At 40.7% G+C, this 14892-nt stretch overlaps 1 protein-coding gene across 1 annotated transcript in view; it reads right to left on the bottom strand.

Annotated features, from left to right (window-relative positions):
* Positions 1-14892, bottom strand: part of LOC132008188 (very-long-chain 3-oxoacyl-CoA reductase) — a 160672-nt gene that overhangs the window by 54559 nt on the left and 91221 nt on the right. The window contains exon 4 of the mRNA XM_059386604.1: positions 5679-5786. Within this exon, the coding sequence (XP_059242587.1) occupies positions 5679-5786 (108 nt within the window). The remainder of the gene's footprint in view (positions 1-5678; positions 5787-14892) is intronic.

Genomic DNA, 14892 nt, shown 5'->3' with positions numbered 1-14892 from the left:
AATGGCAGCCCAGCATCACATCAGCCCGTATCAACGGATCCTCTTGATTTTGCAACAGACACAAGCACGACAGTATGCTTTATCCATTCCCTGTGGAAAATCTGGGTCTAGGATGCATGAAGAGTTTGAATAAAGCAATAATTGATTTTTTTTTAATGAATCACAAACTAAATAACTATTTTTTCCAAGAGGACCTTTTTATTTTTCTTCTAGAATAAAGAATGTCACTTTTTAAAGGTTAAAAAAGTCATACTAGGGGAACTTGACAAAGTACTGTTTGTGGCATACTTCAAATCCAAGGCTACTCTTTTGGCCTTGGTAAACTACGCCTCCTGCAATGTATTGTGCGAAGTCCTCCAAACGCATTTGGAGCACCCAGGAGACTCTCTCCGGAGGAATCAAGTCAACATTATAGCAATCGCATTTTGTTAACCTATTGTTTGCTTACTCAAAGCAGTATTGATGTCATTTTCTCTAAATAGTTCAAGTTTTCTAAGCTTTCTCAAATCTGTTTCTTGGCATTTGCCTGAAAGAAGACAGCAGATGCTTACTTATTTTACTAACAGAGTCAAGAATCCAACTTCTCCACCTTTAGCATTTATGGTCTTATCAAGTTCCTGTGACCTTTCTGTATAAATTCAGACAGTGCATAGCCATTTTCTCTCCACTTATCTTACTGAAAACTTGACGTTTCTTTCATGACAAAGGGCTTTAGCATTTTCCTTTGTAATTTTGACAATACTCATTTTATTAAGCACTGACTATATACTTCAGTGGTTAATGTTATTCAAATAGAGTACGGCTTGGTGACTTAGTTTTCCTTTTATCATTACTGGTTTCATTAATACTCAGTAGAAAAAAAAACTTCCTATGCCTTCATATAGATTGCAAGGTCTTACTAGGAATCAATCTACGTGTTTACTATTTTAGAAAATGTTAGAAAAGTGAGACTGGCATTAAATGGAAATATTATTTCCCCCTTACGAGACAGAGATGGAGGGATGTGGGATCTGGCTGGGGGGGAGGAGGTGGAGGAGCTATATACCCAGGGAATCCTAAGAAAAAGATATTAGACACACCCTCCCAGATGAGTTCTATAGTGTTATGTCCAGAATAGAGAAGGAACTGTAAGATTAGAGTTCAAATATGGCCTGGTGATAAAACGAAGCTCATAAATGTGTTTATATTTATTTACATTTAAGGTGTCTTTAATAGATCCCTCAAAAACCTTAACAAATTAAAATTATGATGCAATATAAGTGTATCTGCTAATAATTGTCAATAATTATGAGTAAGAAGACAGTTGTGGTAGAGTAGGAAGAGAAGTAAGCATACAGCCAGTTAATAAGGCAACGTATGTGAAAACAGAACTACAGACTCAAAAGGATCATATAAACATTAGATACAATTTGTTTTTAAAGATTTTATTTATTTATTTATTTGACATGGAGAAAGAGACAGTGAGAGAGAGAGAGAGAGCAAGCACAAGCAGGGGGAGCAGCAGAGGGAGCGGGAGAAACAGGCTCTTGACTGAGCAGAGAGCTCAATGTAGGGTTAGATCCCAGGGCCTTGGGATCAGGACCCAAGCCGAAGGCAGACACTTAACAACTGAGCCACCCAGGCCTCCCTACAATTATTTTTATTATTGATTTGTCACCAAACAGAAATTTAAAACAAAGTTGTGTGTGTGTGTGTGTGTGTGTGTGTGTGTGAGAGAGAGAGAGAGAGAGAGAGAGAATATCAGTATTCAATCAGAACAGTTTGATTATAGTAAAACTTGAATGCAGGGTCTCTCAACTTCACCACTATTGAGATTTCAGGCTGAGGCTTTGCTGGGGGGTGGGGTCTGCCCCATACATTGCAGGGTGTTTAACAGCACCTCTGATCTTTACCCACTCGGGGCCAACAAAACTTCTCCCACCTCCTCCCTCAATTAGTGACAGCTAGAAATGTCTCTGGACATGACCAGACAGTGCAAAACTGCTCCTGGCCGAAAACCAGGTTAAAGCATAAGAAAAGTGTAGAAACTACGGTTCTCCTACACAAATTGAGATTGAGAAGACAGCCCATGTGACCTAGAGCAAAATTGTCCCTCACTGGGCACATATGGCTACTAAACACTTAAAATGTGGCCAATCTTAATTGAGATATGCTGTCAGCGTACAATACACATGAGATTAGAAGACTTAGTATGAGAAAATGAATGCAAAGTATTTTAATAAATTTTTATATGCTTCTCCTTCCAGGACCTCTATAATGCAAATTTTAAAATAATAATAATTTTATATGGATTACATGCTAAAGTGATATTTTAGATACAGCAGGTTAAAATAAAATACATTATTAAAATTATGTTATTATTTATTTTGAAAAACGTGGCTACTAGATGTTCAAATTACACACGTGGCTCATGTTTTACTTCTATATTTCAATCAGACAGTGTTGAACTTGTGCAAAAAACTATCCCTCCTTCATGCTATATATTCTAGGCAGCCTTTGATGACAAGGAAGGGAACTAAAAGAGCTCTGTCCTCAGTTTTCTTTATATTCCCCTTGGATGATCTCCTGTCTCGATGCTTCAATGATACTCTCCAAACTCTCTCTCCTATTAAAAGCTCTACTAATACCTAGATCCAGGACACCTAGCTGGCTCAGTTGATAGAGCATGTGACTCTTGCCCTTAGGGTTGTGAGTCTGAGCCCCACAGTGGCTGCAGAGATAAGTAAAAAATAAATGAACTTAAAAGAGAGAGAGAGAGAAAGAGATCCCTATAATACATAAATAAAACCTAGATCCATATACCCACTACCAACTTAACAATCCCACTCGGACATTCTGGAGGAACCCCAAATTTAAATGATCCTCATTCCGAAAAAGATTGTCCCAGGAGTCCCCATTTCAGTAAATGGCCCCATTAACTAGGTTCTCAAGTCAGAAACCTCAAAGTTGCCCATGACTTCTCTCTTCTCCTTCATCCCACAATCTCTTGTGAAATTCTACTTCATTTACTTCCTAAATACTTCTGGACTCCTCCTTTCTCCTACCCCAGTGACAGGGCCAGGTCACCATCACTTACCCTGTATCAATCCCCTCTTTCCTTTACATTCTTATTATATCCTGCCCTGCCCTTCTCAGAAGTGCTGTCTTTCCTATTAGACATCATACTACATGAGGTCAGGCACCTTCCTGTTCATTGCTGTGTCTCTAGTTTTTTCACGAATGGATGAGTGAATGAATGAATGAGTGAGTAAAGAGGGTACAAACTGCTAGCCCCATGTTACAATTTACTAAGGAGCTGAATTACGAAACAATGGTTCCACTTGTATATGAGGGCTGGAAAACATCAGTCTTCAAGTCTCAAGGCAGCGCGGATGTGCTGATACGAGTCCTAGGATTCTAGAAGTGGGGAAAAAGTGCTTGGGAACCATGTGCCCTGTACTCTCATCCTTGACAGATCTCTACTTTCTACACGATCTAAACTTTCTACACGTTGAGTCGGGAAAAGACCAGCTGAAGAATGCCTTTTATAATCCTCCAGCCCTCTGGGAAAAAGATGCCTGACATTTTCCATCTTCAATGTCACAGTCCCAGAGTATCCGCAGTTTCAAAGTTACCCAGTGAAAAGAAGCTAAAAGTTATGCAAAGCTTATAACAATCATGAGCTATTTCTGAAAGAAAATCATTCTCCAAGATTACAAGTTCAAGATAAGTCTCGTTTCTTCTTCTTAGGGATCCGCAATCTACCTCCATGCATAAGCCAGCCTTCATCCCCCAGTCCAGTCATCACATGACTAGTTTGAAAGGGGTGAGACGGATGGACTTACAGCTGCTACTGATGAGGAAATTTTAAGAAGTCAAGAGCTTTATAGATGTTACTCTAGCCTCGCTAGAACTAGGCTAAAGAAGAAGAACTTGTAAAAGAGTCCAGGAATACATGTATTTTGAGAAGAACATGTAGATACAGAGGCAAAAATCAAGCCCGTGTCTCCATTCACCTTTTGCCACGGGCTCTCCCAGAAGCGGGAAAGTAGCAGGGTGGGTAGGAAGGGCACGGGGCTATGTGAAACAGACCAGGCAGGAGCGGAAGCAGATAGCATGTCAAAGTCAGGAGGAACTGCAGGTCCAAGGTTACGGAAGTAGGCTATGTGCATTTAACTCGTTTCTTTTCTTGCCTTAGGCAGAAATTACATAAAAGACCATTCTTTTATAGAATGAAGAAGGGAGGTAAGGTCTTGACTAAAGAAATGTTAGGAAACTTTAAAAAAAAATATTTTCTCTTTATTTCCCTCCTTTGATAATCCCTCAAAAGAAAACGATGGCAAATTACCAGGTTAACACCAATTTAGCCAGTGGGATAAAGAGATTTAGCGAAGAAGCAACTTTTTTCCAAACTAGATGCTGTTTCTTTCTGGAAAGGACTCAAAAAATGGTGGGTAACTTTCCAAAGCCCCCATTTCCCCTTAAAATCTGGTGAATCTTTTCCATAATAATTTCCAACACTTGTCCCACCTCAGCAAAAGCACTGGTTTTTCATAATGAAAGAAAGAGAAACATGGCTGAGGTGTAACAAAAGGGAGGAGCAGACTTAGGAAAAACAAACAGAATCCCCAACTGTATCACTCAGTTCTCATGAGACCTTAGACAAGTCTCTCGGCCACGTGTTCGCAGCTTTGGTGAGCTCATTGCCAGAGTACTAAAACTGGTTCAGGGGTGGGCAGTGTGAGATCTTATGCTTTGTCTGTCAAAGCACAGAGAGAAGACATACAGTGTACCTGTGGTGTTAAAATTTCATGAGAGGGGGCGCCTGGGTGGCTCAGTCGTTAAGGCCTCTCTCTTCGGCTCAGGTCTTGAACCCAGGGTCCTGGGATCAAGCCCCCCGAGTCAGACTCTCTGCTCGGCGGGGAGCCTGCTTCACACAGCACCCCCCTGCCTGCCTCTCTGCCTACTTGTGATCTCTCTCTCTCTGTGTCAAATAAATAAATAAAATCTTAAAAATAAAAATTTCATGAGAGGGAAGATGAGAGGAAAATAATGTTGAAAAAGCCTCTTTCGATAAGAGGAGGGTAGTTAACAAACAGAAAGCTGAGAAACACTTCCCTTAGCCTTCATTTCTTCAACTATCAAAAAGGGTCAGCATCACCCACCTTAAATAATTATTATGTTATAACCATATCTAAATATACACAAAAGAGGGGCACTTGGGTGACACAGTCAGTTAAGCAGCCGGCTCTTGATTTTGGCTCAGGTCATGATCTCAGGGTCCCAGGACCGAGCCCTCCATCGTGCTCTGAGCTCTGTGGGAAGTTCTGCTTGAGATTCTCTCCCTCTACCTCGGCCCCTCTCCCACACATGCATGCACATGCTCTTCCTCTCTCTGTCTCTCAAATAAACAAATCTTTAAAAATACATACATCTATACAAAAGAGAATGAGAGACAGAAAATAAAGCAGACAGAGAAAATAACCAAAACTGTAAAAAGTCATTAAAACACAACTAAAAACAAAGACCCAAATGTATATAATGTCATCTCACAATCAATTGTAATAAAAAGACAATTTTCTTCTCACTACTCATTTTACTGACTGGATACCTAAGATCTAAAAAGAAAGCATACAGTCATAGTAAAAGTGAAATAAGAAAGTGCAAGATGAAGCTATAAATGTGGCAAAGATACAAACCTAAAACACCAATTTTAAGACCTGCCAAGCTTGTTTTAATTTTATCATAAATATCTTCTGATGCAAAGTCAACAGCAATGGTTCTTGTTTCCACCTTGAATTTTTCTCCTAGAGAAAAAAACATAAATAGAGAGAAGGAAAATTATAGCATGGCAATTAAGATTAGAGCACTTTATGACACCACCTATTCAAACTCTTCCCCCCGTCCCAGTCTGATATGAAATTTAGACCAGAATCATGTTAAGCAATCATGAGACCATCTAAGAGATGATACAGAGTCAACACAATAATCCCACAATAAAAATTCCAATGTTGTTCTGGAGCTGGCTGAATGTTCCTTAATCAGTTCTCCTTCTATAAATCAATAATGACTCCTTTTTAGACCCTTAGGTACAAATAATAATACATGTTTCATACCATAATGTTATATACTCTTTAAATATCACTGATTTTGTGACTTTTAATTACAAAGTGATACTTCATAATTTCAGACAGAAGTGTTTATGTTGCAAAATGTTTTAAACAGTGATAAATAAAAATCCATCTTATTAAAATGGAAAGAAAATGAATATGATCATCATGGAATTTAACGCCTTGGTTAATAGTTAATGGTCACCACATTAAAAACACCCACAAAAAATGCACAGTGAACAGAGCTACAAAGTGACAGAAGACAGACCTCGTTGTTCTGCTGTGCTCAGGACGACGGAAGTACACACAGAGCTAATAGAAATCACACATTGAGAAACGGGACTCTGAAGAAACCAACTTATTGATGTAATGTCAAATGTTACTTTCACTCTCTTTCGTGAGCGCATTTGAGAAGGCATGAACTGTGAGGTCTTCCAGTCACGGGTACCAATTTTATTTTCATATCTATTTGCTAAATAACTGAGTAATAGTCACATATCCTCCAAGAGCCTCAGCATCCTCTGAAAATGAAAATGAAAGTAATGCTACCCAACCCATGATCCAAGGCTCAAATATTATCTGGTGGTATACAGAAGGCACTCCATAAATGTTAAGTCTCCTCTCTCCTCCACTAACCCCACACTTACTTCACCTAGTGCAGTTCAGGTGGCTAAAAATGTTTACTCTTTGGAACTTGATGAGAATTCAAAAGAATTAATTTAAAAATCCTGCTTCCAAAAAATAAATTTTTCTTCATTCAAAGTCGATGTTGGCTCATCTCAGAGTATGGAATGTTACTCCATATAGGACGCTACCGTTCTTGATCTAAAAGGAGTTCTGCCTACAACCGAGCTGGTTCACAAGAGTTCTGGTTCTTAGTCTTAGTGAGAAGAACTGACCTGAGGTAGGAATCCATGAATTAACTGGAGAGGAGAATATGTAACCTAGAAAATTCCGTATCTGGTGTTGGGGTGCCTAGGAGACTCCATGTGCCTTTGGCTCAGGTCACGATCCCAGCATCCAAAGATCAGGCCCTACGTCAGGCTGCCCCACTCAGCAGGGAGTCTGCTTCTCCCTCTCCCTCCCCGTCCCGCCCTCTTCCTTCTCTCCTCTCTTACACTCACGCTCTCTCAGATAAATAAATAAAATCTTAGAAACACACACCTACAATTCCATAATAAATGAGTTACTGTATGTGTTCATGTAATGGGGAGCCACAGACTAGGCTGTCACTTCACAATAGCTCATCCAACAGGTCTTACTATAAATGCTTCCCAGGATTTACCACCAGTAAGTAGAGAACACTGCCCTTATTAGAGCCACAGATTCTCAAGGAAAAAAAAGACCCAAATCAAAAGGCTGAAGGATACCTTTTATTAAATGTAAAACTTCATTCAGGAATGAAATGAGATAAATTTATCTATATATCTTGAGATAAACAAAGTATGCTTCCACACAAGTGCTATAGATTGACTTTAAGAAAATTCTCTCTAGTAATAAAAGCCACCTCACAACTCCTGAATCAGATTTACTCTTTTAAATCTCACAGGATTTGGTGGAGGTACTTATAATGTAGAGTCTTGTATAGATAGGCTGCTAAACATATTCAGAGGCCCTTTTGGAAAGAATGTCATTTTATTTAGTAAGAACCCCCAAGTAAGCTTCTCTTTGTACTCACATTTGGATAAGCAAAATGGCTACTGATGCAAGCTCTTCAAAATAAATCCAATTTTTAACTTGCTCCTGGATTGCCCTGAATCATGTCCTAGTTCAGTTAACACTGCTTTTCTACCTTTTTGCCACTGCCTCCAGCACGAGCTGCTGCTTCTGCAATGTAGGACTGTCTGATCACCTCCCCAAGCCCCTCACACACTCTCAGAGCTCCAGCTGGCTTTGGTAAGAGTCACAGTCTGTGGCAATGGCCTAATAGCACTCTGAACTGACCTCCACCTCCCTACTCTTCTCACTGTCCCGGGCTCTAGCCATACAGGCCCTGAGCATTCTCTCTCTCTTTTTTTAAGATTTTATTTATTTGAGAGAGAGGGAGCATGTGCACACGTTATGGGGGGTGTGGGGAAGGAGGAGAGGAAGAGGGATAAGTAGACTCCCCGCTGAAAGCAGAGCCCTTTGCAGGGCTCAACCCCAGGACCCTTGAGAGCATGACCCAAGCCCAAATCAAGAGTCCAATGCTTAACAACTAAGCCACCCAGATGCCCCTTGAGCAATTCTTTAAACTCAGAATAACCCCCAAACACATTCAGGGCTTTTGCACTTACTGTTCCCTCCGCCTGTAATGCTCTTCCGTATCCCTTGTTTCTGTTGGGTCTTAACACAAATGTTACCTCCTCAGGGAAGCTTTCTACTCCTCCATAGCATGCATGCCTTGCCCCCACCCCCCAGCCCCGGCTTTATTTCATTCCATGGCACTTAACCATCTTCTTAATAACACATGCGCATTTGTTATCTGCCTCCACCAGAATCAAGCTTTGTGATGACAAGAGCTTGGGTCTATTTTATTCAGTTGTTCAACAGTATCACAAAGGATCCAGGGTCTTTCCTCCCTCCTCTCTTATTCCGTTAGGCTGGCTCCCCATCCTGGTTTCATGAGGGCCAGTGCCCTTCCAAGTATCCCATACAGATGGCAATGTGCAATGGCAGAAATAGGACAACCTCTTATATTTCCCTTTTATAGAGTGAGGAAAACTTCCCCCAGAGAGTCCAGCAAACTCCCCTCACATTTCCTTTCCCAGAATTAGGAGACCTGGTCCATAGCTGGGCTTCACGAATTCCGAGTACTTTCCCCACTACCATCACCAAGTTGAGTGAGACCATGTACAGAAGAACAGGACAGGACATACTTCACTCTCTGGGTCCAGGCAATTAGGAGAGAATTCTGATGAGTGTTCCAAAAAGCTGAGATGGGAGGTAACTGGCTTCTTTAGGGAACTGAGGAAATAAATCCAGGCATCTCCTCCTTCCCCATAACCACCAGCCCTCACCTGACCCTGCCAGCAGAAGCCAAAGCAGACGAACGACGAAAAAACATCCTCTAATTTTAGGATGTATCAAAGCACCTGGAACACAAGGAGATACCCATAATACAGCTTTCATTGCCACCTTCCCCCTCTCCCTAAACCCTGGCTCTTCTTAAGACCACCATAAGTCCACACCACTCAGCAACAACCCACTGATGGGGAAGAATAAGAACTTGATCAAAGACTTAGAGAGGTTACTTTTGAGTACTCTGATCCTTACCCACCACAAAGGCACAAGGCATGACAGCTGTAATTAAATAAATAAAATATACTGTAAGTGTAGGATAAAGACAAACAATGAATTTGGGTATTCCTATGGAAAGACACAGCCCCTCAAATGTCCCTTCGAGGAAATTCTGGTTGCCCCAGCTGCAAGAGCGTCATCCGCAGACAGAGTTCAGGTACCAGGCCCTTTGGGGACTGCCTCGGTTTCAGAGAGCTGCCCGGACCCAGATCCTGCCTCTCCCATAACATCCACATCCAATGACTGACCGAGGTGGGAGTATAAAGCCATTGGACAGCTTGTACCTGCCAGTTTCTGATTCCAAATTATGGTCTATTCACTATCCTATTTTCTGTACTTTCATCATGCCCTGGTTATAATTATTCTAGCTTTAAGACAAGTTTTAATATTTCTAGTGGTGCAATTTTCTTCATTATTATTCTTTCAAAAGTTTATTGGTTATCCTTACTTGTTTAGTCTGTTTTCACTGGGGTTACATTAAACATTTCAATTAAATTTATGAAGGATGACAATGTAGCATTCCCTCCAGGCTCACCATTTACTCAGTGTCTCAGGGTAAAATCTTGTGGTTGTAAATTCTTTAAGAAAGTAAAGAACTAAAGGATGCTGTTATTAGAACGTTACATACCATTTTGCAAAGATACTCAACACTGTTGATTATTCCTACCGTCAAACCGCTTGGTATTTGAAATTGAATAGGCTGGCATCCTGCTATTTACAATTGTGGCCAAATACAATTGTGCCCTCCTCCCTTTTTGCAGACTGAAGTGATTCTGAGATGGCCTTGGCCCACTGTTTCCCGACCTAGTGGCAAAGACCAAAACCTAAGAAGCAAAGAGCTGATGAGTGGTATGAGCTGTTCATGGCAGCCAACTCACCAGAAATGGAGGCAGATAATCAGCTCTGGCTTGAAGGGAACACAGCTAAGAAATAGCTGAGATGATACCATTATTCCTTTGTATCTACTAGTCCACTGAAAGCTACCCAACTACAATAGCAGAATAAGAGGAAGAAATATTATTTATAACTATAGAGCTAATAACACCGAATACCCTCCCAGCTCCAAGACACTCCACCACTTCCAAGTATGGATGTCCTGCTCCTCCAGTTACATGGCTGATTTTTACTTAGAGGATTATAAATCAGTTCAAGGTCAAATATTGAAAGGACAGAGAAGAGACTGCACTTATAAGTAGCCTCAAGATGTTGCTAACACCTCTCAGTATTAAAACTTACACACCTTTAGGTTCATGCCTACAAATATTCTGAAACATATTCAGAGTAGCCTTTTGTTTAACATACTTCTAGGTCTGGCCATCATCATTATTTTTATTTTGCTCAAAAAATTGACATCTCTTAACTTTAACAGTCTTCCCCTAAGAATAATTGTTTAAGTCTTAGGAAGACTCCTCATTTTTCGTCTTGGTGCCTAGGGGAAGGGGGGGCCTGAGAATGTTAGAGAAGAGACCTAATGTACATAAACTCATGCACCATTAATAATTTTTCTATTAATAAAACAAAAAAATATTAATTCTCCTTTGTCCCTACATCTGTTCCAAATAAACAATCTGCTTTTCCCCTTAAGTTCCAGGTGCTATCCATTATGAAATTCTTACTACATTTCACTCTTCCCCATCTTTTCCATATTATAAATTTCATCATTTAAGATTCAAGTTATGTCACCAGCCCTGTGGACTGTCTTTTCAGGATTCCCATTTCCTCCAACATAAAACTACTTACTTACTCTCTAAGCTATGTTCCTAGAGACCTTCTATATATCCTTAGTAAACTCATAATATATTATGCCAACAGTCCATTTCCTAACAAACACAGATCATTCTCTGTCATCTTTGTATATCCAGCACCCAGCACAAGGCCTGCTGAGGCCTCACTCAAATGTCTGCTGAGTGAGTAAATACATCAAGGCTGACACAGCCAATTTATTAAAATCATCTTCTCAGTAACTTCTTAAACTCTTTCTTATAGAAATAAAACTATGTGCTGGTAATAGACGTCCATTATGAGGCATAAAAACATAAAGTTCTTACTATTAGGCATTTGAAAGTATTAAGATAAACTGAGAAACATCTCAGTCCCTCGATCTGCCCTGCATGGGTTGGACTATCATTCTCATAGAGGCGGAAACATTTTAGAGTTGTAGAAAACCATCCAGTCTTGTGAATAAAGTACTCTAGGAGCTTAACACAGGACACAGAGATGAAGGTTGAAGATAATTTTAGTCAAGGACCACTCTCCCTAACCCCAGTCCTGAAAAAGATAATTAGGGGAGAGGAGCGACTCTTGGGGAAATGGCACTATACTCAACACCTACCAATTTTGGCTTTTAAAATCTAAATTCATTAAACGCAATTCAGAACCATAAAAATATCTTGCATGTTTCAAAAACCCCTCTGTTTTCACATAAAATGTTTTAGAGTATTTACAAACGTAAAAAGCACAATGAGTCTTTTGTACTTTCTCTAATTTTAAGGGGAAAGCAAAGAACAAAATGTCCCCTAACTAAATTCCCTCTACTTCCCTCCTTTTGCTGTTTTCCTTTTTGGGCCTGAGATCTTACCATCTCCCTCCACCCCACCCCTCAGGGTGAGATACCTCTCCACGGAGAAAGCCTCCCTTGTGTAGCTATGGAGAAACGGTGATTGTGCCCTAGAAGGGAATAATTCATCTGACTCCATTTTTAAAGACCCATTTAATTATAATTATCAGAGATGCTACACAAATAATGGTCCATTTCTTTTTTTCATTGCCCTTGAAAACACTCTCATGATCATTTTAATCTCATATGAAGAGACCCACTTCCAGTCAAAAAAAAAAAAAAAATCCATTAATACTATCACCAGGACTCCATCCCAAACCAACTATTTCTTTATTTTAAGCCAAGGTTATTATATTTTGTTCATTACAGGCTATTTAACTAGAACAACAACTGAAATAAATAAAAACCATATACAATGTGAATTTGTTCTATTGAGAGCACATGAATAGATTCTTTTCTTTTGAAAGCCTGAGTTCAACACTGAGTTCAGGTGGGCAAGTCACTTTCGAAAAAATTTTCAAGTAAGAATGTTTATTTTCTAAACTTGGGGAATAAATTATCAAAACATAACAAAAGTCTGCTAATGGAAACATCTGATTTTTATGTTCTGAGGTGAGAAAAAATGCAAAAGGTATTCCTAACATTACTAAAGATTCCAAGATGATGTCATTAATATGATGTAATAAGCAGAGTGTTTGTGTCCCTCCAAATTCATGTGTTGAAGCCCGACCCCCCCAAGCAATGGTATCAGGAGGCGGAACCATGGGGAGGTAACTAGGTTCTGATGAGGTCAGGAGGATGAGGTTCTCCTGATGGAATTATTGTCCTCTTGAGAAGAAGACAGAGAGAGCTCTCTCCTCACAGGCATGCACCAACGAAAGGCCATCTTCTCATCAGTGTGAAGGCAGCCATCTAACAGGGGCCCTCACCAGGAACTGAATCTGCCAGAACCCTGATCGGGGACTTCCCAGCCTGCAGAACTGTGAGAAATAAATGTGTCTTCTTTAAGATAGGTGGACCATGTCATTTTGTTACAGCAGCCTGAGCTGACCCAAACATAGTTTGTTCAAAAAAGCGTGGGATGCAATTAGACACCCTGGACGTGGCTGTCAACTCAGCCACTTGTTGGCTGAGGGCCCTTCACTCAAGCCTTTTCACCTGCAGGAATCCCCTTACTGCAAGAAATAATGCCCACCCTACAGAGTTCTTGTGAGTATGTGAGAATGTATGAAGGCAGCTGTCAAGTCTTACACAAATGTTTGCTTTCCGTAGACCTGTCAGCATCTAAAAGAGGACCACATCACATACAGTTGTTTCTGTCCTCAACAGCGCAGGCTGCCACACGAATTTTCTGCACCATTCACTCTTTCCTCTTTGCATCAGCTGCATAAGCACATCCAACTCTACTCTAAAAAGTGACTTCTTTATTACTATATTATTCATGGAATCAATGGTCATGTTATGCTATTTTTAGAAATGCCTTTTGTGTCCAAGGATTTCTTTGACTCAATCTGCCTGTAATTAACCTTTGAATTACTCTGTTTTATTGGTTCCAAAAGGCACATTTTTACTCACTTTTTTGTCTCTGAAATCAGGATGCCATACACTTGATGCCATGCCAGTTTAACCGGTGACTTTTCTTTCTTAATGCTTACAAGCTACCTCATTGTTTCATGATCACTGATGTCTCGGATTTGATGAAAGAACCCGAGAACTCTGCTGACAACCCAGCCTTCTCCTTAATGTCACAAAACGAAGCGAGGGCAGCTTCCAAATGCAAGATTTTCTGGTTTTCCGGGTGCCTACCCCGCCAGCACCACTTTTCATGAAGGCAGATTTCCCATCCTAAACTAAGACCCGAAAGCCTCAGCGTACACTCATTCATTTACTGGGGGGCACAGGCATTTGCAAACCAAACAAAGCATCTCACTCTCTAAACTGTCAGCTACGAGAGGAGTGTCCATGTCTGGGTCTTCCTCTGCCACCACACACTCAGAGCCCAATAGGCCCTGATTCCACTTTAGGAGTTCAGTATCTATGTTTTGACTAAGTAAATTCGAAAAGTACCCCCTGAATCGTGCACGCCTATCAGATTTCAACCTGAGTGGAACAGCAGATATTCTTAAAGAGGTCATATTTTGGTGAAGGAGATCTGCATGAACCCAACTGTTGCTCATTTATATGAACGAAAAGTGCAAAGAGAAAGCAACTCACACCTGCAGAGTGGGATTTTAAATAGGAGGTGACATTTGTGTGGAGTCCTTGTGTAGGAAATTGGCCATGCCGAGAAGGGGGAGAAGTAAGCAGAGGCAGAAAGTGGGGGAAAGGAAAATCATGTTCTAAGAATTCCTGTGGATAGAGTATATAGTGCACAGGGAGGACGGGACAGAAAGTATTCTGTAGCAGGAAGCTGGCAGAGGTTTTATGGGCCAAGATAATAAATAGGACTAGAGACATAATTGGCAAGGCCTATGCAAACAAAATAAAAAGTGGGGCCCCTGGGTGGCTCAGTGGGTTAAGCCACTGCCTTCGGCTCAGGTCATGATCTCAGGGTCCTGGGATAGAGTCCCACATCGGGCTCTCTGCTCAGCAGGGAGCCTGCTTCCTTCTCTCACTCTCTATCTGCCTGCCTCTCTGGCTACTTGTGATCTCTGTCTGTCAAATAAATAAAATCTTTAAAAAAAAAAAAAAAGTGGGGTCCCTTGTTCAAAAATTATTATGAATTTCAAGATGACCACAGCAGAGCATCAAACTAAGTATGGGACCTTCTAAGTGGGAATGCAGAGGCCACACACCTATGACGGCAGCCCTATAATGAGGCTACTCCACTGGAAAGTGTAAGATCACACTTGTACTTTAGGAAAAAATGCTAGTGGCAGAAGAAAGGACACACGGCCTGTTATGAAAAATGGTGGGCAAAAAGGACAAAACCCAGCAGCTTCTGCTCTAGTGCCATGAGGAAGGAGG

Source organism: Mustela nigripes, unplaced genomic scaffold (genome assembly GCF_022355385.1).
Source record: "Mustela nigripes isolate SB6536 unplaced genomic scaffold, MUSNIG.SB6536 HiC_scaffold_76, whole genome shotgun sequence".
Taxonomy (NCBI): domain Eukaryota; kingdom Metazoa; phylum Chordata; class Mammalia; order Carnivora; family Mustelidae; genus Mustela; species Mustela nigripes.
This window is presented reverse-complemented; position numbering and strand designations above follow the sequence as displayed.